General features: G+C 43.0%; 2 protein-coding genes across 4 annotated transcripts in view; one reads left to right on the top strand and one right to left on the bottom strand.

Moving 5' to 3' along the window:
- Positions 1-8,188, bottom strand: part of PIK3CA (phosphatidylinositol-4,5-bisphosphate 3-kinase catalytic subunit alpha) — a 45,280-nt gene extending 37,092 nt beyond the window's left edge. For both annotated transcript variants that reach the window (XR_012836813.1, XM_075761512.1), the window contains exon 1: positions 7,901-8,188. The gene's annotated coding sequence lies outside the window, so the exon portion shown is untranslated. The remainder of the gene's footprint in view (positions 1-7,900) is intronic.
- Positions 8,189-10,085: 1,897 nt separating this feature from the next.
- Positions 10,086-24,942, top strand: ZMAT3 (zinc finger matrin-type 3). Of its 2 annotated transcripts, XM_075761522.1 has the most exons (6): positions 10,086-10,257; positions 14,329-14,654; positions 16,253-16,372; positions 18,124-18,290; positions 18,400-18,500; positions 19,514-24,942. In XM_075761522.1, exons 2-6 carry the CDS (start codon positions 14,385-14,387, stop codon positions 19,723-19,725), a joined length of 870 nt encoding a protein of 289 aa, XP_075617637.1. In that variant the 5' UTR covers positions 10,086-10,257; positions 14,329-14,384; the 3' UTR covers positions 19,726-24,942. The 2 variants fall into 2 exon arrangements, with proteins under 2 accessions (XP_075617637.1, XP_010308314.2); XM_010310012.2 differs by lacking the exon at positions 10,086-10,257 and having other exon boundaries at positions 10,373-14,654; positions 19,514-21,175.
- Positions 24,943-25,831: the final 889 nt, after the last annotated feature.

Raw genomic sequence — 25,831 nt, forward strand, 5'->3', positions numbered from 1 at the left:
AAACAGCTGGAACTAATAGAGTTCTTAGCAAATTCTCCTACACAAAGACACATGGAACAAGACAGCAGGCAAACAAATCCTAGTTGCCTACTTCTACACAAGCTATAATCACAACAGGAAAACACCATGGCTTTTCAAGAGTCAGTTAGAAATAATGGTGTACTACTCCCCAGTAGACTTGTTTGTGATACAGAGTCAATGGTGATTAACTAAATATTTATTTAGTGGTAGATGATAACCCTGCTGAAAGGTAAGCACCAACAGGTTTCCAAAAACTATTATCAACAGACCTTCATTTCTCCAGCAACAGACCAAGACTGTCCTGGCTACCCCCAAACCAAGCGAGTGTGGGGCCGTAGGATGCTATTCGGCTGCAAAGTACTGAGCACCACTACAAGCTCCCATCGGGCTTCATCTCCCCAAAGACCACAGATCCCTCAGGTGTATTGCATCTAAGCGCATCAGAAAACTGGGTCTTCTATGTGAAACAATACTGCTGAATGAATTACTGATTTTGTAAGCATATTTGACTGCTTTATATAAATTACAAAGAAACCAAAGTTTCTCTGAAGCCTTAAGGAGTGTAGGCTTTTTCTTGTTCTAGCTGTTGACTCTGGTTGAATAGTAGAGTTTTCTCTGCACTTACAGGTTGAATGCCAAAGCAAAAATCATTACTCGAGACACTAACATATTTGCATTTGTGTTCAAGAAGTGCAAACATGATTCATTGTGACTATGTATGTCATTAGGTCCTGCATGCCTCAGCCCGAAGTATAAAAACAGCTATGGTAAACTGTGACAAATGGTTCTTCAGCATGTTTAATCAAATGTTTATCATTTCCGTACATATCTGTTAGAAGAATTGGCTTTGCAAACCCTATGTTGTGCAAACACGCAAGTATGATGTCAAGTGTGGGGCTACTCAGACAGTAAGCTGCTTGTTAGTGCATCTCTCTTTCCTACCCTTCAAGCTGTTACCCAAATTGTTTCTCTAACAAGGTCAGGGTACCAGCAATTTGTGTTTACTACATCTGAAAGAAATAGCTAGTATTTGCCTAAATAGATGATGTTTGCAGTTAACATGAACTTTCCAAAGAAGAAAGTGACATAAGCTCATAGGTATTTAAACAGTGAATATGAGCAACATCTCCACAACAGTTTAAAGATTTCTCAACTTCCCATCTTGGAAAGTCACTTTCACATTCAGATTAAACGCTTTGAGACTAAGGCACACACTGCCTACTACTACAATCAGAGCTCTGCAAGAGGGATATGTTAAAAAGACAGACTTTAATTTTAAAAAAGCTGAAGAGATACTGGCAGTAGTTGGTCACTGCCATTAAGAGAACTTTTACACACCTGCATAAACAAGGTAGTATTTTTAATACATGGTTCTTTGGAAACTTTTCATTAATGTTTTCGTAGGTGTGTATATTCAAAAAGACTGAAAGCAGTTTTCAGCCTGGTGAAGTTTAACCCTGAGATAGAATAGAAGACCACAAAAGTTTAAGTGTTTTGGATTTAATTTCAACCCATAAAACATACCAATTATGGAAGGGTGACTATATTGCAAAGCATCTTTTTTTTGCTGTTTAAATAAATAACCTGCTCGCATACCAGGACAGCAGGAGATTAGAAGGTATAATAATGGTTACACTTCTCCTATCACCGTGCAGTTGCTTGTGATACTATCCTATCTGCTGATGTACAATGAAAGGCTTGGAAAAGAGGTGATGAAAGAAGAGTTGAAGAGCTGGATTGCAAAGTAATTTGACAACATGTTTAAGAAGAGTTTCCACAATCAGGAATAGGTTTTGCTATCCTTTTCACGTATCAACTCTGCTGTTTTGTTGCTCATTGGCTTCTATTTTCATTCTTTATCTCTTGGTGGTAGTTATGGCATCTTCCCCTACACATGAAAACATCCCAAGTTGAAGGTATCTAAGATTAAGGGAGTCCTGCTGAGCAGTGATAATGACATCAGTGCTTTATCCTCCATTTCAGAACAAGTTCACGTGGAAGACAAGTTACTAGAATTTTACTAACCACAACCCTGGCAAGCAGCTAAACATCAGAAAAACAGTTAAACTTTACCTTCTCAATTAAAACGTTAAAATCAACTTCAAGGGCTTTCTTTTAGCTAGTGACCACTTATAAAAAAATTCATATAACTGGTTACATTTATCACCTACAATGACAGCATTTCACTTTCACATATTATATATATAACAAGTTAGGTTTGTGTAAAATAGTAATAATATAATTAATATAATTTATTATAAATCAGTCGTCTTAAACTTGCTAGACTAAAAGCGGCACAGGCACCTTATTTGGACACATCCTCAATTATATACCACAATCAAGACTATTCAAGATGTCTGGATGTTGCTTAAAAATTAGCTCTTCCACTTAAACACTAGAGGTTCCCTTGGGACAAGTGCTCTTCTACAGCACTTAATGTCAACATTTAAGGAGATTTCAGAGGTGACAGCATGAAATTGCAAGATAAAATATATTAATCGCTTTCCTCCCACCAGTGGAGGCTGCCTTGATAAACAGGTAAGTGGAACTGGTTGTTCAACATCCACACAAACGTTTCAGAAGGCAGCACAAGAGCAATTCTCAGTTTTATTGGTATCTCTTCTACTTTTACAAACCAGCCACAACATTTGTTGATTATTCTATGAAGAGCTGGGAACATAAATACAAAAATGAAAAATAAGTGGTGTGTTTTATAATCTAAGCAGTTTAATGACCACAACAAGCCTATTTTAGAGTATTTGGAATGGGAGTTTTTACTTCCCTTTTCCCAAAGGGAGCTAGCTCTATCTAGAAACTTCTATGTTAGTATTATTAGCTTTTTTATACGGTGCCCGTAGTCAAGAGTCAAATTAGTGTTTTCCAGCCTTAACGAAAAGTAACTTAATGGCACAAGCTCCAAAGTTGGGTAATAACATACCTCATCACACAAAGCATACGTGCTGAGTGTTCTCAGCAGAAACCCCATGCTTCTGGAAGGACCATGACCCAAGTTAACAGCAAGAGTTAAAAATCAGGAACAGTCTTGGAACACATTGGGCAAGAGACATTCATCACTATTAACTACCACATTAAGTATTGACAAAAGACTGACTAGTTAGTATGGAAATAACACAACCAGTGAAGTCTCAATGACAGGCAAGGTTTTTTGACATGTTGTACAATCTAGGAAGCAACCTTCCAGTTTTTCTTTTCTGTTTGGACTTTGAAAGAAAACACCCAAGGGATGTTTTTCTACACTGCTTTGCCTTAGAAGAGGGTCGTAATGTACAGCCAATAACGTGACTCAGCCATCTCAAAATTTCAGGGAATTTTTACTGTAAGTCTTTGTCAATTGAATAAGTCTCCTGTATTTGACAGGTATGCTTTGTGGTTCACAATCCTCAAAAGCTACATTTGCAAGAGTTTCTTTAATTGGAAGCTGTATGCAAAACTGCCAAAGTTTTCCCTATATAAAATCCGCTAAGATAAGTTAAAGTAAGGCAATGTGTTATTGGATAGACAAAAAACCCCAATCTCTTTGAGGTATATCTAACCTTCTACTGGTAAAAAGCAATGGGGCATGAAACGAGATCACTGAACCTTAAGTTCTATGTTTGACCCAACTGTTCTTAAACTAGACTGAAGTAGTCATTTACTTCTATCTACTGCTGCAAGTTAGCAGCATGTCAGAGAGGTGAAAGCTTCACCAGTACTCCATCATTCTCTCTCCTTCACTTTCACAACTGTAAACTGGTTTCTTTAAATTTAGCTTTTACATTTCTAGAGTTCAAGTCTTCGAGCACAGTTTTTAAAAAACAGACTATAAACATTCCCAGTGAGCGTACTTGGTCAATTATGCCTGCTAAGTGCTTTTATTCCCCACTTTACTGGCTTTAAGAAAAGAACACTCTTAATAGAGAACAATTCTTGTTTGAAATACACAGGCTGTATAGACTGCCTTTTACAAAATCTGCATCCAGAATTAACTAGAAAAATACTTTTCTAGAATTGAAGTGTAAATACGTTACATAAAATAAAGATTTTGCAGCCAATATGTTGTTTTAAGTACTATGTCAACTGAGAAGACACATCCAGAATTACATAGACTGTACTCGGTCTGCTGCATTTCCATTTGACCATGAGTTAACTTACAGATTTTACAAAAACGTTTCTCAACCACCACCTTTTAACAGTTTAATTCCCTCTACCCTCCCCAAATTCAGTGTGGTTTTGTGTTGGGGTTTTTTTTGTTTGTTTGATTGGGGGGGGGTGTTTGCTTGTTTTGGGTTTGTTTTTTTAAGTTAATACTACAGCAATGCTGCAGGAAAAAAACCCAACAAAAACACCACAGTTAATACTTCAGAGTACTATTTCTGGTTCATTTAACACTCCATTAACCATTCAGAAATACGTTCATAGAAAAAATTCAGTTGGAAGGAACCTCTGGGTGTTATCTGGACCAACCCTGTACTCAAAACAATTCACATATGTTTGGTGTCCAAATAAGTATCAAGAGAAACAAATCTATTTTCTCTCTCCACTGCTCACATTCGGATTAGGATACTACAAAGAGAACCTTGTAATAGAATTCTTTGCTATGACACATTCAACTTAAAGGGCAAAAGAAAATTCCCATCCAGTTTTAGCATAAATATTTTTGTGGCCTCTTCTAGCCATAGCTACAATTTCAGACAGGCATCGTCACTTGGAGCAGCTGGATGTCTGGCTTTTTAAAAAGATGAGACAAAACTCCTACAAGCATGGAATGCAATGCATAAAAAGCTGCAAAAAGCCAACAAGCCCTACCTTAGCTTACAGTGTAAGCCACAAGTCTGTTTCTTCAGTTAGCCATAGTACAAACTCTTACTCATTCCCTAATGCTCCCCCTCCAACTCAATCGCACACACAAAAAATGCACCTATGGCACTTTTTTCCTCAGCTGGGAGATTTACTAGATCTCACACATTTTTCAGTAATTACAAAACAGTAAGTAATAACACAACTTAGTTTTATAATGGTATTTTAAGACTACACTGGAAAGACTAATTTTTCAGTATTATTCCCGCTCTAGTTATAAATCATAAACATCAGTTTCCTCATCAGTATCAAAGTTTCCAAAAAATCATAGCTTCCCCTCACCCAAATACAACACTTTTTCAAACATCCTATTAACTACAACCTTTGTTAAACTTGAGTAATATACTCAACTAGGCAAAGCAAACCTACATATGATACCCATCTATGAGATGCTAGTATTTCTTGCATGGTTTGGAATTAACATATCATCCCAATTTCCTTTCCCCTCAAACAAGCAAGAAAAGCAATAGCAACAGTTTTCTGTTTGGAAGTGACTGATACTTGCAAGGTGTTCAGATATCCAAGTATTCCCGGTTCCCAGAGAATCTGTGCCAGAAGTTTAGACAACTACATAACAAATTGACTTTTTACGTACAAAACTTTTAAGAAAGCCATTTTTGCAGACTAAATGTCAGCCTTAGGCTCGTAGTCTGGTCATTTATAGATTAATGTTAATCTCTTTTAGAGTTAAAACTATGATGATCATAAAGGTTGTTCAAAATTGTATTACATGTGACCATGCCATTAAAAAGCACTCTACACATTTGAATCTGAGGAACAACTGTGATTGGGAAGTCCATTCTTTACCCAATAACACCTTTTAAAGGTGTGATTTTCTTCCAGTAACTGGAAGTCTCTTATCATCTACTTGGTCCTGTGAGACTGCATGATGGTGACGCATGAAACCCTTCCTTATTGTAGACATCCTATTCTAAAGCTTCCAGCCACTTTTTAAAAGTGAGCAATCCAGGAAGAACTATCCCCCACTTGCTTCCAGAAAGCAGGAACAGCCTGATTGTCAGAGAAACAGTTAACTAAGTATTGAAATACTTTATGACTTCCAATAAAGCACAACTGTTTTGTAAACAGCTCAGCTATACCACCTTTCCCAAAGAATACTCCAGGAAAAAATAACCAAAAACCACTTGGTTTCATTATTCACAGAAGTAAACTGCAACAAGTAACAGAGAATGACAATTTGAAGCAGCCAAACAACTAAAACACCTTGGCATGAATTTGTAGGCTGGGCTTAGTGTGCTTTGAAAACACACGGAACACTGTCTCCAGGTTGCTAAGAATGGCATCAAGTTAACACCTATGAAATGCAGGGCATCTGCTCCAGTCAAACTCCAACTGCAGCTCTGGAGTCGGCGTATCTATTGTCTTAATGAAAAAGCAGAATATTTCATGGATCACATAAGGAATTGTGTGGTTTCATAAATTCCTCTGTAAACATTATGAACTTGGTTGATGTGTGGTTTGTCTCCATAATGACTAAAATATGATTCCAAATAGCTGATTAGCTAAAATACGCTTCCAAATAACTAACCACTCTGGAAAAGCTTGCCAATGTTATTGTTTGAGAAGAAAGTTATTTATTGTGAAACTAAGTTCACATGGGGCTTTTTTTCAGAACAGCTTAGCTAGTCAGAACCCCACAGCAGACAAACCATTAAATCCCATCATCCTGAGTACTAGAATATTCCTAGGAACTAATGATGTTTACACACAACAAGAGGTGGACTTTGATTATTACGCTGCATTATAGAATCACAGCATGGAAGCAACAAGTATAAGAACATTTCTATAAATTAATTGTGAGGTGGGAAAAATTAAAGAACGGTCCAGCTCATGATGGGAAAGCTTCTAACTTTACCCAATGTGATGAATTTGAAAAAGTCTACTATAGCTCAAAGCTGGGATGTGAGGGGACAAGTAACTAACAGAACAGAGTCCAGATTTCTTCTACTAAGTACCACAAAATCCAGATTTGAATCCAGTTTACTACTTCTTTACAAGTTTGCTACAGAATGCTCATAACTGCAGAATTAACTCAAGCAAAGCTTTATACTCCATGCTGTCTACTTTTAAACATATACTTTCCTTGTGTTTGTTCTGAATACATACTGTTTATAAAGCAACTTCTGTTCAGTCACATTTTTAAAGTCAACAAGAAAAAAGTTACAGAGGAAAAAATTTACAGCAATATACCAATAAGAGCAACAAAAATAACAAGTCTGATACCTTAAACCATAATAACTTCAGGAATATTGAAAACAGCAACAAAAGCCCCCAAAAGAAAACAAACACGGAGCTTGTATTAGTTTGGTCAAAGTTTTGTTAACATTCAGTCTACTGGAAAAAATACAAGTACTGATAAGAAATAGCGGTTTCATATTTAACATTAATAAAGACAGATCTCTGGAGAGTATGAAATCAGAAGCTCTTACAGGTTGCATAAATGTGACACTGCTACTGTAAGTCAACTGCAGCTGGAAACAGGCGATGGCATGCCACCGATTCATACACACACCCAGTCGGAAGAGGCTCTGCTCCCAGTGCCATTAACTTGCCCAACTTGAGCCTACACACGCTTCCTCACAAAAGCTACTGAAACATATTTATAGAAAATAGCTCTATTTGGGGGGGGAAGCAACAAACCACCACGGCTTTTCCTCTGCCAGATCACGGCCCTACGAGGAGAGACCCACAAATCAGGATCTGGCAGAGGAACGCCTTAGAGCTTTCCCAGCCCAGGGAAGCCCCACCACAGCGCTCCTCCGGGAGGACACAGCCGTGTTCCGACCGCCCTCCCCGCCAGCCACCCAAGGGTCGTGCTTCCCCCTCCGGCTGCCGAAGTCGAACCAGACACCCCACAGCCTACAGAAAGCGGCGCTCCCCTCCGCCACCGCCCGGCCAGAGTGCCAGGAAGCCCCCGACCAGGGCCGCGGGACGCCCCAGAGAGCGCTGCCGGGCCACGGGAGAGCCAGGCGGCCCCAGCACCGACCTCCGCCTCACTTACCTCACAGGCGCGGCCTCCCCACCTCCGAGCCGGCCCGCAGCCGCCGCCCCGACGGGCAGGGCTGGGCTGGGCCGGGCCAGGTAGCGCCCCGCAGCAGTCACAAACCCCTGAGCTGAGCCGCCCCACAGCCACCGCTACACTCCCTCAGCAGGCTACCATCCCCCGCCGCGAGCGCTGACGGAAGCAACGCCAACAACCCACACCCCTCCCACAGAGCCGCCTCCCGCACGGGCAATAACAGGAAGGGCGCGGAACCCTGACCCCGGATGGGGATGGCAGCGCCCGCCGGAAGTGGAGCCGCGGCGGGAGGGGGAAGGCGGCGACGGTCAGCAGGGAGAGGCGTGGCGTGACGTTACAGCGCCGTGAGGTGGTAGCCCCGGCCCAGCATGTTGAGGCGCTGAGGGAAGCAGCTCGGCTCCGCCCGGCTGCGCCTTCCGGTCAGCCCGGGGCCGCTCCCTCAGAGCCCCGCTTCGGTGTCCTGCTGCCACCTAGCGCGGCGGCGAGGCCGCGGCCCGCGGTGCCTGTGCCGGCACTGGGACGTCCACGTTCCCGCTGGCTGGAGCTGCCGGTACCGCATGATTACAGCACCGGGGCCCTGGAGGTGACCTGGCTGGAAACGAGTTTTCAGAAGAATAACGGGCTCGTCCTACCCCGAGCAAGCCGGGCGGGACAGGCTGGCGCTGCAGTGTGGGCCCACAGACAGTGCCTCTGCCTGCTTATTGTCATAAACTCATTAACGCTCCTCTGTGCCCACAGTTACGCTACACACCACACACAGAACAACACGCTTGACCAAGTCCAGTGCATTTTTGTCCTTTTTTGCTGTTGGATCACTGGTAAAACCAAAAGTTTTCCTTAAAATTTGGTCTGCTACTGGGATCAAGTCACTGTATGCGAACCTAATATTTTGTTAAGAGACAGTAGCCTACCAAGTGACTACCCTTACAAGTCAGAAAGCAGAGAGATTTTAAATGTTAATTAATTTAAATGAATGCTCCCTGGTGTCTTGTGTTTTCAGGGTCTGAAGTGAGCATGCAGGGCTGGTTTAGCTTAGTGGGAGCCAACAAGACACAAGTGAGGATTGTTGTACTGCGGTGATGACAGGAAGGAGGAGACAGGGATAACCCAGGTGATTAATCAGCCAGGCATCTTTGTTAATCACTCTGTTTTTCAAGGGATTTATCCTCTCAACAGGAGAGATGGCATAAGCAAGTTTTGGAGCCAGGTGTGAACATGGTGAGGGCATCGGTGAATTCTCCTCCTTGAAACGTGGCCGCAAGCCCCAGGGCCTGGCACGGGACCCGATTCGCAGCCGTGGCCAGGCTGAGCTGCTGCAGGTGACTCTGGCGATCAGAGCACCAGCCTCGCAGGGTGATGGCAAAATGTACCCCAGCGAACACACAGCAGCAGTGGTTCTCATGAACACACCCGGCTGTAAACCGCCCATTTGCTGCTTCTACTGCAAATCATCATGGTTTGTGATTCAGACCTGGAGTGATCTGGTAAATGGGAATTTTTTTAAGATCTTACAAAAATTAGCAGGGCAAACTGATAGATTCCCAGGTGGGTTGGCTGATCACTACCTTAAATCTTGGTGGTGGTTTCAGCTTGTAGTGACTTCTCAGCACTTTCCTGTTCCAACAAAATGGCTGAAAATCAATAGAAACTCTGTATGCTTTGAAACAGGGTGGCCCAACCATAAGGGTGAGGCCTGTGTTGCCGCACTGAGTGGGTTGTGGGGAAATTAACTCACTTTGGCTACAAATAGTATGAATAAGCTAGAGATGTTTATATATGCAAATCTAGGTTAATTGCAATTTCTGCTGTTAAAAACAGAAGGTGCCAGAGCAAAACCAAGATTAAGTAACCCTGTGCAAAACTGTGACTTAGGATTTAACCAAGCAGTTAAATATTTGGAGCAACTTTTCAATCATTTTAGCCCACAATGCCAAAAAAGCATCTTTCAACGAGCACACACTTCTGTGAGATCCGGTGCAAGTGCTGCAGGACTGTAACGCGAGTGGGGAGCTCTCTTCCAGACGGAATCACCTCTTAACCCGAAACACGGAGGAACAAACCCACCGGGCAACGTCGGTCACCGGCTACCGAGGCCCTTAACGCCCCGGGCTGCCGTGCTCTGCGGGCCCGGCCGCGCAGCCCATGCGCCGCCGCCGGCGCAGTCCCCGCCCCGCCGCGCTGCGGTCACTTCCTGCAGCTGGTCCCGGCCGTGCCCGCCGGCCCCGGCCCTCCTGCGGCCTCCGGGAGCGGTTGAAGTTAAGCGGGGAAAGCGGCGAGGGGTGCCGTAGGGGGCCGGGGCCGCCGCTCGCTGCCGCCGCTCGCAGCCCCCGCCGGGCGCGGTAGGTGGAGGGTGGGTGAGCGGCACGCAGGGGTGCTGGCGTGGGGCTGGGGGTGCGAGCGGTGGGGACACGGCCCTGGCCGCGGTGGGTGGGGGTACCGGGTTTTTAGCAGGGTTGGGGGCTGGCTTTGCCTGTCGGTGCGATATTATGGGGGGCTCGCAATGTTTCTGCCGCGTTCGGGGGTTTTAGCGACTTTGGTGATGCAGATGTCGGTGTCTGCCTCTCCCTTACGCTGGTTTTTATTTCTGCGTTTCCAAAATTGTGTGTTGGTGCCTCGAATTCTTGCTCAGGTTGCAGTTTTTCCAAGGTAGTAGATATGAAGGCTTTTTTGTTTTGTTTTGTTTTTTCTTGGACTCTAAAACTGCAAGGCATGCAACTTTGCAGAAATGTCTGCTAGGATGTCACCGTGGTTTCTGATACCCCATTGATGTAAGAGGTGATAAATACCTTCTGCCTCTGAGTTACTAAATATGTATCCTCATCAACAGAGGGTTAGTGGGCCCTGCATCTTAAGGTGGAATTGTGTATGATGCGTGTTTGTTTTAGTGCGCTGTCTTAAATCCTGCAGCATTACTAAGTGACCCTGCCTTTCAGGGTGAAGTTCTGTAGGCCTGGTCTATGGCCAAAGATAAACTTTCTGGCAAAGGTAGGTTAAATAATGTTGATGCTTTGAGATACAAGTGGACTTGAGAAGAAATGCCTCCTGTCTTGGAAAAAACCCAACCAAACAAACCCACAACTTGTTCATCGTTTGTGTAGATTTCAATCATTGTTCTTAGTTGCCTCAACTGCATTTAAAAACTAGGTCTGGTGGGAACGTAAGGCATGAAGATATCTCATTGTGGTTTACACTCATGGCCAAGGAAGGTCATATTTAGTGCATGCCTTCCCCACCAAATGGTACTCAGATTTAAGGCCATACCAGTTCCTGTCCCAGCACTGTACTGTTGACAGCTGGGGAGGTTGCTCTCTGTTACCTGTGCCACCAGCAGTGCCTGGGTACTACCAGGCTGCGGTACTCGGGGCACTGGCGGCTGGATCTTCTCCTTCAGTGCTGCCCTTGGGATGCTCCAGCCTAAAAGTAGTGAGGAGGGCTGCGTGCCTGTCTGCCTTGTATCCACCTGAGGACAACTGGCACAGAGTGGAAGTATATCGTAGCCCATACGGCGTGTAGAGGAGGCATGGCTGAGATCTGAGAGACGCTGTCTTGAGGCAGAATGTCTCCTCGGCTCACCCTGGAGCACTGCAGGTCCCTACCCTGCCTCAAGATATACTGTTATGCACGCGAGTACTGTATGACACAGGTTCCTCATTCCTTTGCTGTTTTCTAGTGTAAAGATTTTGCAGCTTCTCATGTGAAGGGAAAGGAGGAGTCAAAGATGTCCCTTTACCGTCTCCTGGACAGGGTATCTGTAGTGATCAGCAGTGGAGGGTTAAAGGGACATGTAAAACAGCTGAACTTGAGTGATTCTTTTTTTTTCTTTCAAATAATATCTGTAGGAAAGAAATCAACATAATTTGAGCAATTTCCATAATGAAAGATGACTATTAGAAGAAAATTAGAGTTGCATATGCCAGGCCAAGAAGTTTGAATTTTAAAATTGCCTACGCAGTCTTAATTTTATCTTCAGACTACTGTTTACTTTAAGAATCAGTAAATAACCTCATAATTAAAGATATATTACAAATAAAGAATATTATGTTATACTTTTTCCCACATGGATGCAGATCCTGTAAGTAGTGTATCCCATCTTGTATATGACAATTCTCCTCCATGACAGTTGCTTATGGAAGACTTAATGCAACAAACACTCATGCAAAATTAAACAGATGAATCCTGACTGCCATTTACTGTAGATCTTTCTATTGCTCTCTGAAGTATTTAGCTATAGTTTACTCCCATTTTAAGGTAAGAGGCCCATTATGGTGATGAAATAATACTCTGAAATTGGATGGCATGTTTATCTGCTTGCATAGTTGATCTAAACTGCCTTGATAGGCCTGCGTTATAATACATTTAACCGTCACAAATATGAACTTGTCCCCACTGAAATCAATTAAACTGTCTACAGAGTTCTAGTTGAGGAAACTAAAGATAGCAGAATCTTTTCTCATAGCTCTACTTAACCAGGAAAGCGTATGCTGAATGTTGGAGAGAAGTTGGGTAACACTACAGCGTTTACACTGCTGACGGATGACTTGCACCATGCCATTCCTGCATCCTGTCTTCCTTCTGTGTGGTGGAAGTTAGTTTTCATGGCAGTGGTTTTGATTTTGTTTTTATGGTCACATTGTGTTAGGTATAGCTATCCTGGAATTTCTCAGAGCCTTGATGGTGGTGGGCTATTTAAAAACATAAAAACTCCTGCTGGCTCTATTCCTGTCTTAAAAGCCTGTCCCCAGGGCAATGAGTGCTCTTTTTCTTTCTTTTTTTTTTTTTCTCCATTTCTTTTTTTCCTTACCTTTAGTTACTAGTAATAACTAAATTGCCTCCAATCTTGTGTTATTTGGAAATCTGTTTTTAGAGGTAAACATTTCAGAAAGGCTTGTGTCACTTGAGCACTTTAGTCCCACTGATTTTCTTTTTTTTTCTTTTTTTTGTTTAATTATTTTTTATTTTTTCTAATAGAACATAGACCTCTCTGGAGACGGATTTTCAAAGGTAATACAGTACCTAAAAATGCAGGCATCAACTGGGATTTTCCAGAGCTTGAATGTAGCAAGGTATTTATCTCCTGCTAGTTTTAGCAGATTGAAAATCCAGAAGTTATCCCAGATAAATGCTATCTGCTTTTCCAGGTCCCTAAATGCCTTTGAAGTCAAATTCTATTTTCAAAAGCCACTCAGGAACAAAGTTGTGAGGTGGCATTTAATTTACCTTTCACTAATTTTCCAGAAGTGTTATTTTAAAATGTATATGTGGCTCACTATTTGCTTAAACAAATGAACAAAGCCCATAGTGTAAATATGATTGCTACCAATGCAGCCCTAGCTGGAAGTGATCTGCAAAGGCCAAGATAACGCTTCTCTCAATCCCAGTGTAGCCGTGAACAGGATTTGTTATGATAAGAAGCTAATAAGACATTAACAAAAGTAGCTGTGCCTTGATTCATAATATCACTGCTCTTCATTATTCTAGGAATGTTCATCCGGGCTTTAGATGCGATTTATAAACTTTTAATTAAATAAGCCTCTCAGAACCCCGTGTTGGAAATGCAGGGTTAGTTCTATAAACTTGAATTAACTGAGAAATAAGTGAATAAAGGTTAATATGGGATAAGCTCTCCATTTTTGCAAAAGAAGATATAGCTTTAAATGTTGCATTGGTTGTAGTTAGTGTAGGAAACACAAGAAATAGCTCAAGGTCATTCAACAAGACTATGGAAAAGAGCCCTTAGGAGCTGACTGCATACAACAAGGTGTGGTCAAGTTGATTCCCACTCTTCTACTTTTGTTAACTTACTTGAGAAAAGTTAACTGTAGAATATCTTTCCTCAGGAAGGTCTTTGTGAGTATTTGAGGGATGTGTATGTGTGTGTATTTTATACATACCTATATAAAACAAATCTGCTTTAAAATATTCGGGTTCTTTTTAAGTCATCAGTGGCAGTAATACATTGTAATATTTGTTTAGGTCTTGGAGTGTGACCTTGTCCTTAGGCTGCCAAAAGAGGATGCAGCTAATGGTTGTATCCCTCCCATTCCCACTGACACAGCTGTATCTGCTGTGCATGTAGTATGTCGCATCTTCTCGCGGTCATGGAGCAGAGGGGTGTGTGCTGTCGATCAGGTACTATGGGTGGTAGGAATCTTCACCTGCCCAGGAGGGTGCCATGGGGTACTAACAACTAATTTCAGACTTCAATCCGCTTGTTATATCTATTAATCTGGCCCTGGTTGTCCGTGATGGTGCTGTTCCCGTGGGGTAAAGTGTTATAAACTGGCTTTTTCCTGCTTTGGCATTGTGAAAAGGCGTAAAGTAGAGGCAATGAAGTTACAGAAGTTGTCCCCTGGATTATTGATGTTCCTGTAGGTGCTGCTTATTTCAGCATATGTGTCTCTCTGGTCTAGATCTGACGAAGACCCCTCATCCTTCAGGAGTAGCATGCCCACAATCTTCCTGGCCAATGATTCTTCTACAGCAAACAGGACTTCTTCCTCATCCTGAGAAGCCTTCATCTCTTCCTATGTCAGTGGCTACAAGGCCAAGAGCCAGCTCACCACTCTCCCCACCAAAATCTCTCGGACTGGGGCCTTCCTTTCATCACGCACAAGAAGAAGAGCTTGCAAAGGTGGTGGAGCAGGACCCTATGTTGGAAGAGCTATGTAAGCCTCTGTGCTGTAAGCTTTGCAATGTCACTTTGAATTCAGCACAACAAGCCCAGGCTCATTACCAGGTAAGGAGGGTAGCAGGAAGCATGGCGTTCAGGGCTGCTGCATCCGCAGCTTGTGTAGACGTACCTGTGCCAGCACGTGCACTGCCAGTAGCGTTGGTGTGGTAGCACAGAGCTAAGTGTGGGCTAATGCACGAGGACTACCTTAGCTTTTCAAGGGGGTTTTGAGTGCTTCATTGAGGTGGGTGAACACCAACAGCAGCATTTGAGTTAGCTCATCTGAAGCTACCTACACCATCTAATGGACTGGAAGCTGTGGTTAGAACTGCTCTGTAGACACATCTTTACCCTGCTTGAATTTGCTGTTTGTCCAGACATGCTGCAGTGCTTTCATTTAAGGTGTCATCACTGTAGCACATTGTGAAAACTTTGTCCATAAAGACAGAGAGGTAGTACCAAGATGGCATGAGTGAAAAGGGAGACACTCATCGTTTTCCTTTGTGTGATCTGTTCTCCACCTGTACACTCCTCCAATAAAATAGAACTTCTGATTCCACAGATGTGATTTTGTAAGGTCTGGACAGATGTTTTCTGTTGGATCCAGCAGTGCAGTTAGGAAAGGGAGCTGCTGCCATGTGCTCATCACTGCCTCCTCCCCGTGGTTATGCACATGACTGATCTTCTGGTGGGGCCATTTACGCAAACTTTCTCATCTGCTTTGGACAGCATCAGCTGAGCCAGCTAAGACCAAATTAATTTTGTTCAAGCTGGTCTGGTTGACTTGTCTGAAATAGGTTAGGGTCTATTTGCATATGATTCTTTGCTGAGAGATTGAATATGTCATAGTCTTATGTTACCCCGTTTTACTAGTACCCTCTCTTACTAGTGCTGTATTTGTGTGAGCTGTGCAGGTAGTAACTTTTGCCACCAGCAAATCCAAAAGAATGGTTGTCCGTATCTTCAGAACACCAGACCCAGATCTCTGATCTGCTGTTGGCCCTGAAAAAGCAGTATCGTGCCAGTGAAGGGTGAGGTTGAATTAGCGTTACACTTCAGCATCTGATTTCTGCAGTATTTCTGCCATGAGGGGACAGAAGTGCATTTATAGTACATAACTTGCATTTATGCATATTCCTTACTATATATGCGTACTTACACAATGCATATACATACTCTTATGTAGCTCTATCAGGTTTTCAAAACACTGTAGTATATGTTTTCCAAGAGAAAATAAAATATGAAGCAGGGTTTTTTAGATTCAATCTTATGTTTTAACTCATGCTTGCAACCTCATGAAAAGAAGCGTGTGTGTGTGTGTTCAGGCTTATCAAAAAGCTATGCAAAGCAGTTAACATTTCATGTTGAAAATACAAAATACTAGTTTTGAGTGAAATGGAAACAGATTGAAGAACTAATTGTAACCTTACTGATTGGAGAAAATCAGTTGAAAATGAGGCCCAGTTATGCTAGGTGATGAGCTCTTTAGAGAAAAAGGGGGATGCCAGCATCTCTCAAGTCCAGAGTTGTTGTTTTCTGAGTGATGGCTCCTTTACCTGAGGTGCCATCTTCATGGCCACTTTCTCATTTCAGTCTCTGGACCTTTTTCTTTCAGTGTAAGATACTATTATTAGGACAGCAATTAATTTGGGTTCTCTTTCCAGGGTAAAAACCACAGTAAGAAACTCCGAAATTACTATGCTGCCAATAGCTGTCCGGCACCCGCCAGAATGAGTAATTCGGTTGAGCCTGCCCCACCTCAGGTTGTCTCCCTTCCAGCTCAGGTAAGGCATGGGAAGGTGACTGAGATCATGCTGCTTACTTGTCACCTAACCCCCAGTAAGGATAACTAGGTCTCACACTTTGAGAATTACTGCGGGAGTTGGAAGAGAATTTTCCTTGTGATGGCACAGGATGGTGGAAATGGCCTGTTGTGAGCTGTTTGCTTTCCTTTGAAGATGCAGATATTGATCTGCCCTTGCAGCAGAATATTGGACTTGAAATGTTCTATTTCTGCATGGCAAATACTTTGATCCCTAGGTAAGTCCGATGTGCTGCTGATTATAGTTGTTTAAGGGCAGGCATTAAACAGCATTGTTGGAGCTGGATTTGGATGCAAGGGTGTGGCATCCGCTCTGCACAATCATGCCTCCATTGTGTGAGGGAAGCCTAAGTGGAAAAAGTGCTTAGGTGCTCCTACACCCATTGCCCAGGGCTGTTACCTAATTCCTCTTTTGTCGCGCCTTTTGCAGTACTCATTCCTGCGCATAGGGTGAATGGATGGTTCCCTCAGTGATCCAGATTAATTCTCTCTCAGGCACGTTAGAGGCAAAAGAGATGATTTTTGCTTTCTTCTTCATCGCTTCTGATTGTCACGGGAATTAACAGCTAACCCGGCTCTTGCATGTGGCTGCAGGGATTGAAGCTGTGCCTGTCGCTTCCAAAAGCGTACGCCTCTGTTGTCTGTAGAGAAGCACAGACTGTTTGCCGTGAGTGGCAGATGGTTATACATGCTGTCAGAGCCGCCAGAGGGAGACTCAGTCCCGTGTAAAATCCCTTTGCGGCTCGGAGCTGAATCGAGAGGGCATGGGGTCCAGTCCTAGGTAGTGGGATGCGTGTGCTGCACCTGCTAGGGTTGTTTGATGCATTTTCTAATGGAGAGAATAAAAAGACCGCTCCGGGGCCATGTGAGGATTCATGTTGTAACGTAGAAGTCAGAATTATGTGCGTGTGTCTGTAAGCTTGAACAGTATCGAAGCAGATGTGAAAGAAACTGGACTTGGCAAGTGCCACAGTGACATGGCTGTATGAATCGCTGCTGCTGCACTGTTTACAAAGCACTTTTCTCTGGATGATACCTGCTGAGGAAACGTGGTTGCTACCCCGATCAGTGTGTGGTCTTACTAGACAGACAAAGTATCCTTCATGTGGCAGGAGCTACTCATGCGAGGCTGGGTCCTTCCTCTGAAGTCTTGATCCAGGTGTCCTCCTACGTGAAGGGTGAGGATCAGAGGTTTGGCAGCTCTGCTATTGTTGGGGTTTTTTTTTTTATCTCTTTAGTGTGATCAGGGAGCTGTGTAGAGATGGAGTACTGTGGAGAGATCAGGTACAGAGTAAATAGGAGAGAGAAGCACCTTTACCTTTCAGTCGGTCTCCCTCAGCATGAAAGTCACTGTTCATCAGCTCTCAGCAGTCTGGAGTAGAGGAGTTAAATCATTGTTATGAAGTAAACAAGCCTTTGTAGCTATTGCAAAGGTTCAAGGCGTTTGATCGGATTGCTTTCCTCTCCCTCTGAGGCCAGGGATTTGCCTAGATCTTGAGGAATTTGCAGATTCTCCTGGAGGCTGAGGCAGGGAAAATTAAGTTCATGTAAGAACAGTTTGGGGAGCACTTGAATGAGTCCTAATCCATATGCTCTAATTCCATCTCTCTTGCAGCCTGATGAAGATGATACTGGTTTCGGTCCTTACAATTAAAATATTTCAACAGTGTAACCTTCTTGTGTTTCACATGCTGTCTCTCCCTTTGCTGCTAGATGGGATCCAGTAAACCAGGTGGTCGAGTGATCTTGGCCACAGAGAATGATTACTGCAAGCTTTGTGATGCCTCATTTAGTTCTCCAGCTGTGGCACAGGCTCACTACCAAGGAAAGAATCATGCCAAACGGCTGCGTCTTGCAGAAGCACAGAATAACTCATTCTCGTAGGTATTGTTCAACTTTACGCTCAGGCTGAAAGCATGTGGCAGTGTCTCTGGCTTTTTTTCTCAGAGAACTCTGAATTGCAGCTGTTCATATTTGTTTAATCTTCAGGGATGCATCAGAACTAGGCAAACGGAGGGCAAGGAAAGAAGGGAATGAATATAAGATGATGCAGAACAGAAGAAATATGTATACGGTTCAAAACAACACAGGTAACTGGGAGCTTGCATCTGCTGTAGAGTTGGAATAATAATGAATGATAAACAGACTTGTTTTTCTTCTGTTTCTGAGGTCTGTTTTAGCAGAGACAGGTTGTGAAAGGAGCTGGTCCTAGCTCTGCTAATCCTTCATGTCTGCATTTTTTTTCCCCAGCTGCTAAAGTTGCTTTGTTTTGTCAGCCTGCTTGTTAGTTTGGTTCCTCAGTTTGTAACTTAATTTACCATCTGCCTGTCTCTAAGGCTGCTGTAAGTGGTGACAATTTTCCTGCTTTATTTTCTTGGCAAGTGGCCAGGTGCTTTGACTCCTACTGTAGCACATCAAACTGTACTTGCACTCCCATGACCAGAATGAGAGAGCATGTTAGCCTCCCTCTAAGACCATCTGTTCCTAAAGTAGAGTCCTTCCTCAGGTGTTGGTTACAAACTCTGCCTCTTTACTATGATTTAAAGTGTGTTTTATAGTGTCCAGTCCAGCATCCATTTCTCATTTTGAGTTGTGTTATGAGCACATGTTAGCTGAAACCCTGTTTCCTGGTAAAGCTTGGTTTAATTGTGCCATTCTAACCACTGTCACATGGAAAAGATAAATCTTTTAACCTTCTATTAAATGTCATTTTGTGATAATTTTAAACTGAGGCAGCTTATTCTAGTCAAAAGACTGTTCTAATTCTGGAATTGGAGGGTTAAGGGAAAAAAAAAAAGACTTATTGAAATGATTAGACTCCTAATTTTCAAAGCCCTATTGATTCTTAATAAGACTGAGGCATTAAACCCACTCTACTGCTTTAGAAAATACAAGCAAGTACCACTCCTCTATGTGCTACACCCCATTAAATCTGTATCTCAGTGGACAAGTCATGTGGGAAAATAAAGTTGAGTCTCTAATCGGTTAAAGAAACTAATCTTTGGCTTCTTTTTAAACATTTGTTTGACTTAGAAGTTGTCACTGAGCTGCCTCAAGCTTTTTGTTCTTACAGATGAAACAGACTTGTCTGTTGTCTCCTCAGGTCCCTACTTCAATCCCCGCTCACGCCAGAGGATTCCTCGGGATCTGGCCATGTGCGTCACCCCCAGTGGCCAGTTCTACTGCTCCATGTGCAATGCCGGGGCCAGCGAGGAGATGGAGTTCAGACAGCATTTAGAAAGCAAACAGCATAAAAGCAAGGTGTCCGAACAGCGGTATAGGAATGAGATGGAGAACCTAGGCTATGTACAATGACGCGCCACCCTTGATAGTAGTTTGCAAATAGAGCAGCTTGTCTCTTGCCTGCTGTTTGCCACATGCCCTGCTTTGTGCTCCATTTGATAGGAGTATGCTCTCGAGCTATACATGTAACACCTGCAAACTTAATGGTATGGTTAGATTTTTTTTCTATCATAGTTGGCAGGATGACGCTGTGCAGGACATGAAGTGTTTTTGATGTTTGTTTGCTAATTATCTAAGGCTCTTCATTGTATTGAGTGGCGGGGAGGACTTTGTCTTCTCCCCAGCCTTCTGCATGAATATGCAAAGCCCAAGAAGTGCTGGGAACTTCTGTGGTTCTACCACACAGGTGGACCATGTGGAAAGCCTGCTCCTCTCTTTGCACACTACAGAGCAGTGCTCCAGAATGCCTCCCTGCAGCAGACTGAATCTCTGGGCAGATTGTAAAGGAGGGGCAGGAATGGGGCTTGTGAATGTGCGAAGTAGGTGGTGTACTTTTCCACAAATTGCTGCTTGTGGCCCCCATTACAGCCCAGAGTAAGTTCTTTCCACATTGTTGTAGAAAGGCTGTGCATACGCCTCCTTCTTGGAGGGTCATGTCTCTTACTGCTTCTTCTGTGATGCAGATTTCATTCTGAATGTCTGACATTGGATATCAGCTGATTAGCCCCATTCAGAAATACTCTCTTCTACCAGTTAACGACAAAAAAAGATTCTCAGTGTTGTTGTAAGGCTGGGCACCTTAATGCAGCATGGGTGTACCTCATCTTCCTGAAGAGAGTCTCTGGGGGTCTCAGTGGCTTAATGAACTAAATTGGAAAGCAAACCTGCTCAGATGAGATGTGCTCTGCTCTGATTCTGCTTTAGACTGAGTAGGGTTGAGAATAGGTTGGAAGGTGCTGTCAGCTGTAATTTCTTTGCATACTGATGTAGAAGAGAGCAAGTGTTCGTCTCTGGCCTGCAGCTCTATTGCTCTGGGAGAGCAGGGCTGCCTGGACCTTGAGGAGCAGGTATCAGTGTGTCCCACTTCCATGTCATTCCCTGGACGAAGCCCAGTGGGTGTTACAGAGGAGAGGTGAAATGCTCTTTTGGACTAGAGCTACCAATATTGGATGAATTTTTTCCCCTCTTTCTTTTCTGATCTCAGAATGGATTTTAATTCCATTCCTTCACTGTTTTAGGGACCATCAAAAATCTAAAGTTAGGTAAGATGCAAATGTCAGAGGTGATGATTGTTTGAGTAACAGCTTTTTGGCCACACAGAAGTATTCATGAAACTTGTTAAGCAACTTTGTAAGCATAGACAAACCCAAAGGTCTGTGTCTGTTTTGATTTTCCTTAGCAAAAGTAGAAAGAGGATAAAGAGCAGAAGTAGGGCTGACATTTATTTTTCTGCTGATTTGGATAGATGTGAGGAGCTGTGGTTGGAATCCAGTTCACAGAGTTCCTAAAACATTGGCTCTAGTGGCAAGTTGGACCTTATTCACCACTGTGCTGCTACAGCTGTACGCTGGTACAGCTTCATTGACTTCGGTGGCAGGTGCAGAGAGGGGGTAAAGGAAGCATCGTGACTTGTCTCTCGCTCCTCTTTAGGCAGTAGGTTGAATGATGCAGCTCCATTGGTTTCAGTAGCATTTTACCAGGGATAAATTTTACCCAGTGCATAATGTTGAAGGTAGCTCCCCACGCACTTTTTTTTGCCATTCCTATCCTGCCTCTTGCATTCCGGAAGGACTTTCTGCTTGCCTTAAAACATGAGTAAACTAACAAAAAATCCAGATGGTTTTTATTCATCTTTCTAGTCCACCTCAGAAAGGTTTGTTGCACCTGGCTGCTCCTCAGAAATCGACTATTGTTATCTTTAGCCACCTGAGCATCAGGTAGCCATACAACCTTAACGTAGCCTTCCTAAATCTAGGTAAGGCGAGCTCTTGCACAGTAGTCAAAAGCAACCCTGTACATCATTCCATGCTGATCCTTACCCTGCAGATACAGGCAGAGCAACGGACACCCTCTTGAACAGGATTCCCTCCCCTCCTTTGGGCAAAGCCCAGTTAAATAGGGTTTGCATACTGGAGCATGTTAGAAGGTAGGAGGACAGGTGCCCAGGTTGCAAAGCACTAACTAAGCAGTTTTGACAGCCTGTAAGTCTGTTTCTTCTCTGCTTTCCTGCCCCTGGCTCACCCTCTGTGTGGCCTTGAAGAACATTCCCCTCGCAAAAAAATCTCTCATCAGCCTTTTCCCCTCATCTTTTGCAGTCAAAGAAGGGCTCTGGTTTTCTCTTTGTGTTCTTGTCTTTTGTTTTGCTAGTCTGACGCCACTGTGCAGGGACAGAGGGAGCTGGATGAGCCTCACCACAATGGGTTTCACCAGATCTCTGCATTATGCTCAAACATCTCTTTGCTGTAAATTAAAGTGTGGCATTTCCCACAGCTCACAATTAGTTTCAGAAAACCAGCACTTGGTAAAATATGAGCTGGAGGAGCTGTAAGTCCTGGTGTTGTCTAGCTTATCGCTAGGGCCGAGAAGGCATTTTTGTCTGCTTTCAAGTGACCCAAAAATCAACTGTTCACCACCTTGCTTTGGTTTCTGCTCCTGCTCCCAGCGCAGCAATCTGCTCCTCATTTGGCATTTCCAGTGACTGCTGGAGGTATCAAAACTCAGTTTGCTCCATGTGCTGTTACCTCCTGGTAAGAGCTGGTGCAAACGTGCCACAGCGCGCCAGTGTGCTAGTGCGTTTGGGAGGGTGTGCGAGGGAGGCGCAGGCTGTTCCTGCGGGCTCCTTTCTGCACAGATCTGAGTCTGGTTTTGAGGAGTGGCCCTGAACAGAGAGGTCTAGCTGCTTTGTTTTGTCCAAGGGAGTACAGCAAGTAAATGCCATAATCCTGATAATTTCAAAGCTGTGGGTTATATAGCAGGTATAAAGCGAACAGTGGGACTCAAGCGACAAGAGTAGGACAGGTTTCGTACATGGGAGGAAGGATATTTCTTGCTGGGAGACGCAGCTGAAACTTGCTTTGCCCCAGTGCTCTGTTGTGGTCCTTCCCTACAAGTGACCAAAGCTTGCCTCTCCCTCTTCAGCATTGCTTAATGGTTTGTGATCTTCCCACTCTCCCTTCAGCATAGAAAATTGTTGACTGCAAAGAGAAAACACCCCACCTCATTAATATCATTAGGGTTCAGGCCAATCCAAACTCATACTTGTCAGCATGAGAAACTGGGTGGAACCTGATCTTATTCTTTTTGTGAAAGCTATTCTCCAAATCAGTGTTCAAAACATATTGAAAACATGTCCTGGCCAAACCCTGTTTGACATAGATGGGCTGAGGAGAATACCGTACAGCTGTAGTACCATTTTCCAGACCCATTGAATCTTTTTCTCGTGTTAAACAAAGTACCAGACCCCAGGAACAGGACTTCTGTGAAGCTGTCACATTGGCCAGTGAGTTAATGATCTTTGCTGCTAGAAACAAAATATAAATCAATGTGTTCATATTTATTTTACTGTGCTGACCACTAATTGATTTGTTAATATTTAAGGCATTATTCTGTTGGTTGTTTTTGTTTAAATAGAAAATTCTATGTCGCACTTTGCTTTTGGATCAGAACAGATATTTATTGTATTTGTGAAAATGTATTCCCTCCCACGTATGTATTGTTTTCTTTCCCTTGATGAAAAAAAACCCCAAACAGTAAAACCGACCCCAAAACCAAAAAATATCCAAATCCAACCGGTAAATCTTCCTTGTTTCTTTTCATGCCAAACAAAATGGGGATTTCCTTGCAACTTGCTCTTAAATATCCATTTCTTTTTTTTTTTTAGTGTCCAGTGGTTCCTTTGATAACTTGGGATGATATTTTTAGAGACATATGAAGTTCATACTGCATTTAGGCATTTCTTTTAAGGCAAGGAAGTAAACTATGTGGAATCCATGTATTTGTGAGGAGTATGAAAGTGATACTATTTTGTTTGTATTAAGCATTAGCTGTTATTTTGCATTCTGCACTAATGAGTAAATGTGTTGTTACCTTGCCTAACACTGGTCTATTTTTGACTTTTTCTTTTTTCACATACATCAAAAGGAACCCTGAAAACTTCTGTGGAGTTGCTTAGGATGGTCATCAGTGTAACAAAATGCAGATTTTTTTTCTGTAAAGCTTCTTGTCTGTCTTCCTTTTCTAGATGCCCATTATAGGGCATTAGAAGGGAAAGCTATTGCCATAAGCACGGATTCATATTTTAGCTTACTAATGCATGATGTCCTTTTGCTATGTTACTTAAGTAATACTCTCACTGTAACCAATGGGAATCTTGCTCAAGTCAGGAGTAAATGAAATACCCTAGCTGAATGTATTATGTTGGCTAGGGCCAGGCAAGATACATTGCTAAAATTTGTGGTTTACCCCTATGTTTGGGTTACGACACTCTTAAGGTTTTGCTTTTTGAGGAATGTGTATCTGGTTCTGTAAGGATTTGGTCCTGCTCCAGCTAAAATAGTTTGAAGTACGTTGACTTTAGTTGAGTAGGAGCAAGCCTTGAAACCCTTCAGGAATTTCATACTGCTGATGTTTTCTCATGTATGTGGTTTTTGTTCTGGTTTTTTTTTTGTGTGTGTGTTCTTTGTTGTGTGGGGTTTTTTTTAATTTTACAACCATATATACAAGGATGCTCTGGATGAGATGGATACCTGTTGCCGATTATGGAAAAATAAATGCCGTGGTTGCCAGAGGATTAACAGAAAATGGAGAAGTATGGATCTGATTTCTTTGAAGTTAGTGGCTAAGCTCCTATTTTTTTGAGCTGGGCTGGCTTCTTTGCCATCTGCATAAAGTTGGAAGTGAAAATCCACTTTCCAATAAATGTGGTCAAACAGTAGTTCTGGGAATCTCTCCTTAAAAAAATGTATCATAACTACAATTGTATCTTTTTATCTGAAGTATCTGCAGGTAAAGGCAGGACTGTGGGTTTTTAAAAATAAAATCAGTTTTTCAGCCTGTGTTTTGCAGGGGAAGAATTACATGATTTAATTTCTTTCTGCATCTGTGCAGCAACATCATTTGCAAATGCTTTGACCGTGTTTCATCTAGAGCCTTCTTGTCAGGTTGTTTTTGTACATTTGTCCTTATTTTCTTTATATTGTACTGACCCCTGTGAGGGAATGGTTGATGCAAATGACTTTTTTTTCCTTTTTTTTCTTCTTCAGTATATAATAAATCATCTTGCTCTTATCATTGTACAGCCTTAGTGTTTGGTGTTGCTACTGCTTGTCATATAGCTGGACTGTGCATGACTGAATTTATTTTAGCCTAGCATTGAGTGCGGCTACATGAGTAATATGTTTTAATACACTGATAAAGGTGTATACTCCAGTGTAGAATTTGTTACTTTGGAGGGGGGTCAGTGTCCTTTCAACTATTACCGAAAGTCTGCTGACTTCTCCTTCTGAGCTGTCTTGGCTTCAGGAAGGGTTGGGAGTGCTCAGCATCTGACAGGATGGGAACCAGAAGGTATGGGAAGGGCTCTGTTTCCGACTGTGCTTCCCCCTTGAGTGGACATCACAGGCTCTGGAACAGCCCCAGGCTAACCACAGACTGACTTTCAACTTCTAACTGTAAAAAACTGGGGACAAGCTGAACCTGATACTTACATTTGCACATTTTTTTGCCAGTGTGCTCTTTCATTTCTTGAGGGCTCCAGAAGAGCATATGCTTATGCAGCGTAAATGACTTTCCAAACAGAAAGGACATGCTGAACTGGAGCCCTTAAGTGGAGAAAATCTGGGGTTTGCTGGGTTCGACTCAGGTAAGAGAGTAACGTTGCCCTTCCTCAATGCTGCAGCTATGCTGTTAGTGCGGTGAGCTGCTGACCTCGAGGGTGGCACACGTAAGACATCTGGGGGGTGTGAGTGTGACTGCTCTTGGGGGACAGCTCTGAATGGATGAGCAGCTGTCAACAGGGATGTGTCCCTGCACTCCCCTGTCCTCTGTTATTCAGGGCATGGAACCATGATAGGGAATAGTGACACTGTGGTGGAATTACCCCGATTTACTATTTTTTGGGCTGTGAGCTGCCTAAGTGCTTAGGTGGCTTCCCTGTTAACAGTGAAATGCAGGAAGTTTT

This window comes from Balearica regulorum, chromosome 9, assembly GCF_011004875.1.
Source record: "Balearica regulorum gibbericeps isolate bBalReg1 chromosome 9, bBalReg1.pri, whole genome shotgun sequence".
Lineage (NCBI taxonomy): Eukaryota > Metazoa > Chordata > Aves > Gruiformes > Gruidae > Balearica > Balearica regulorum.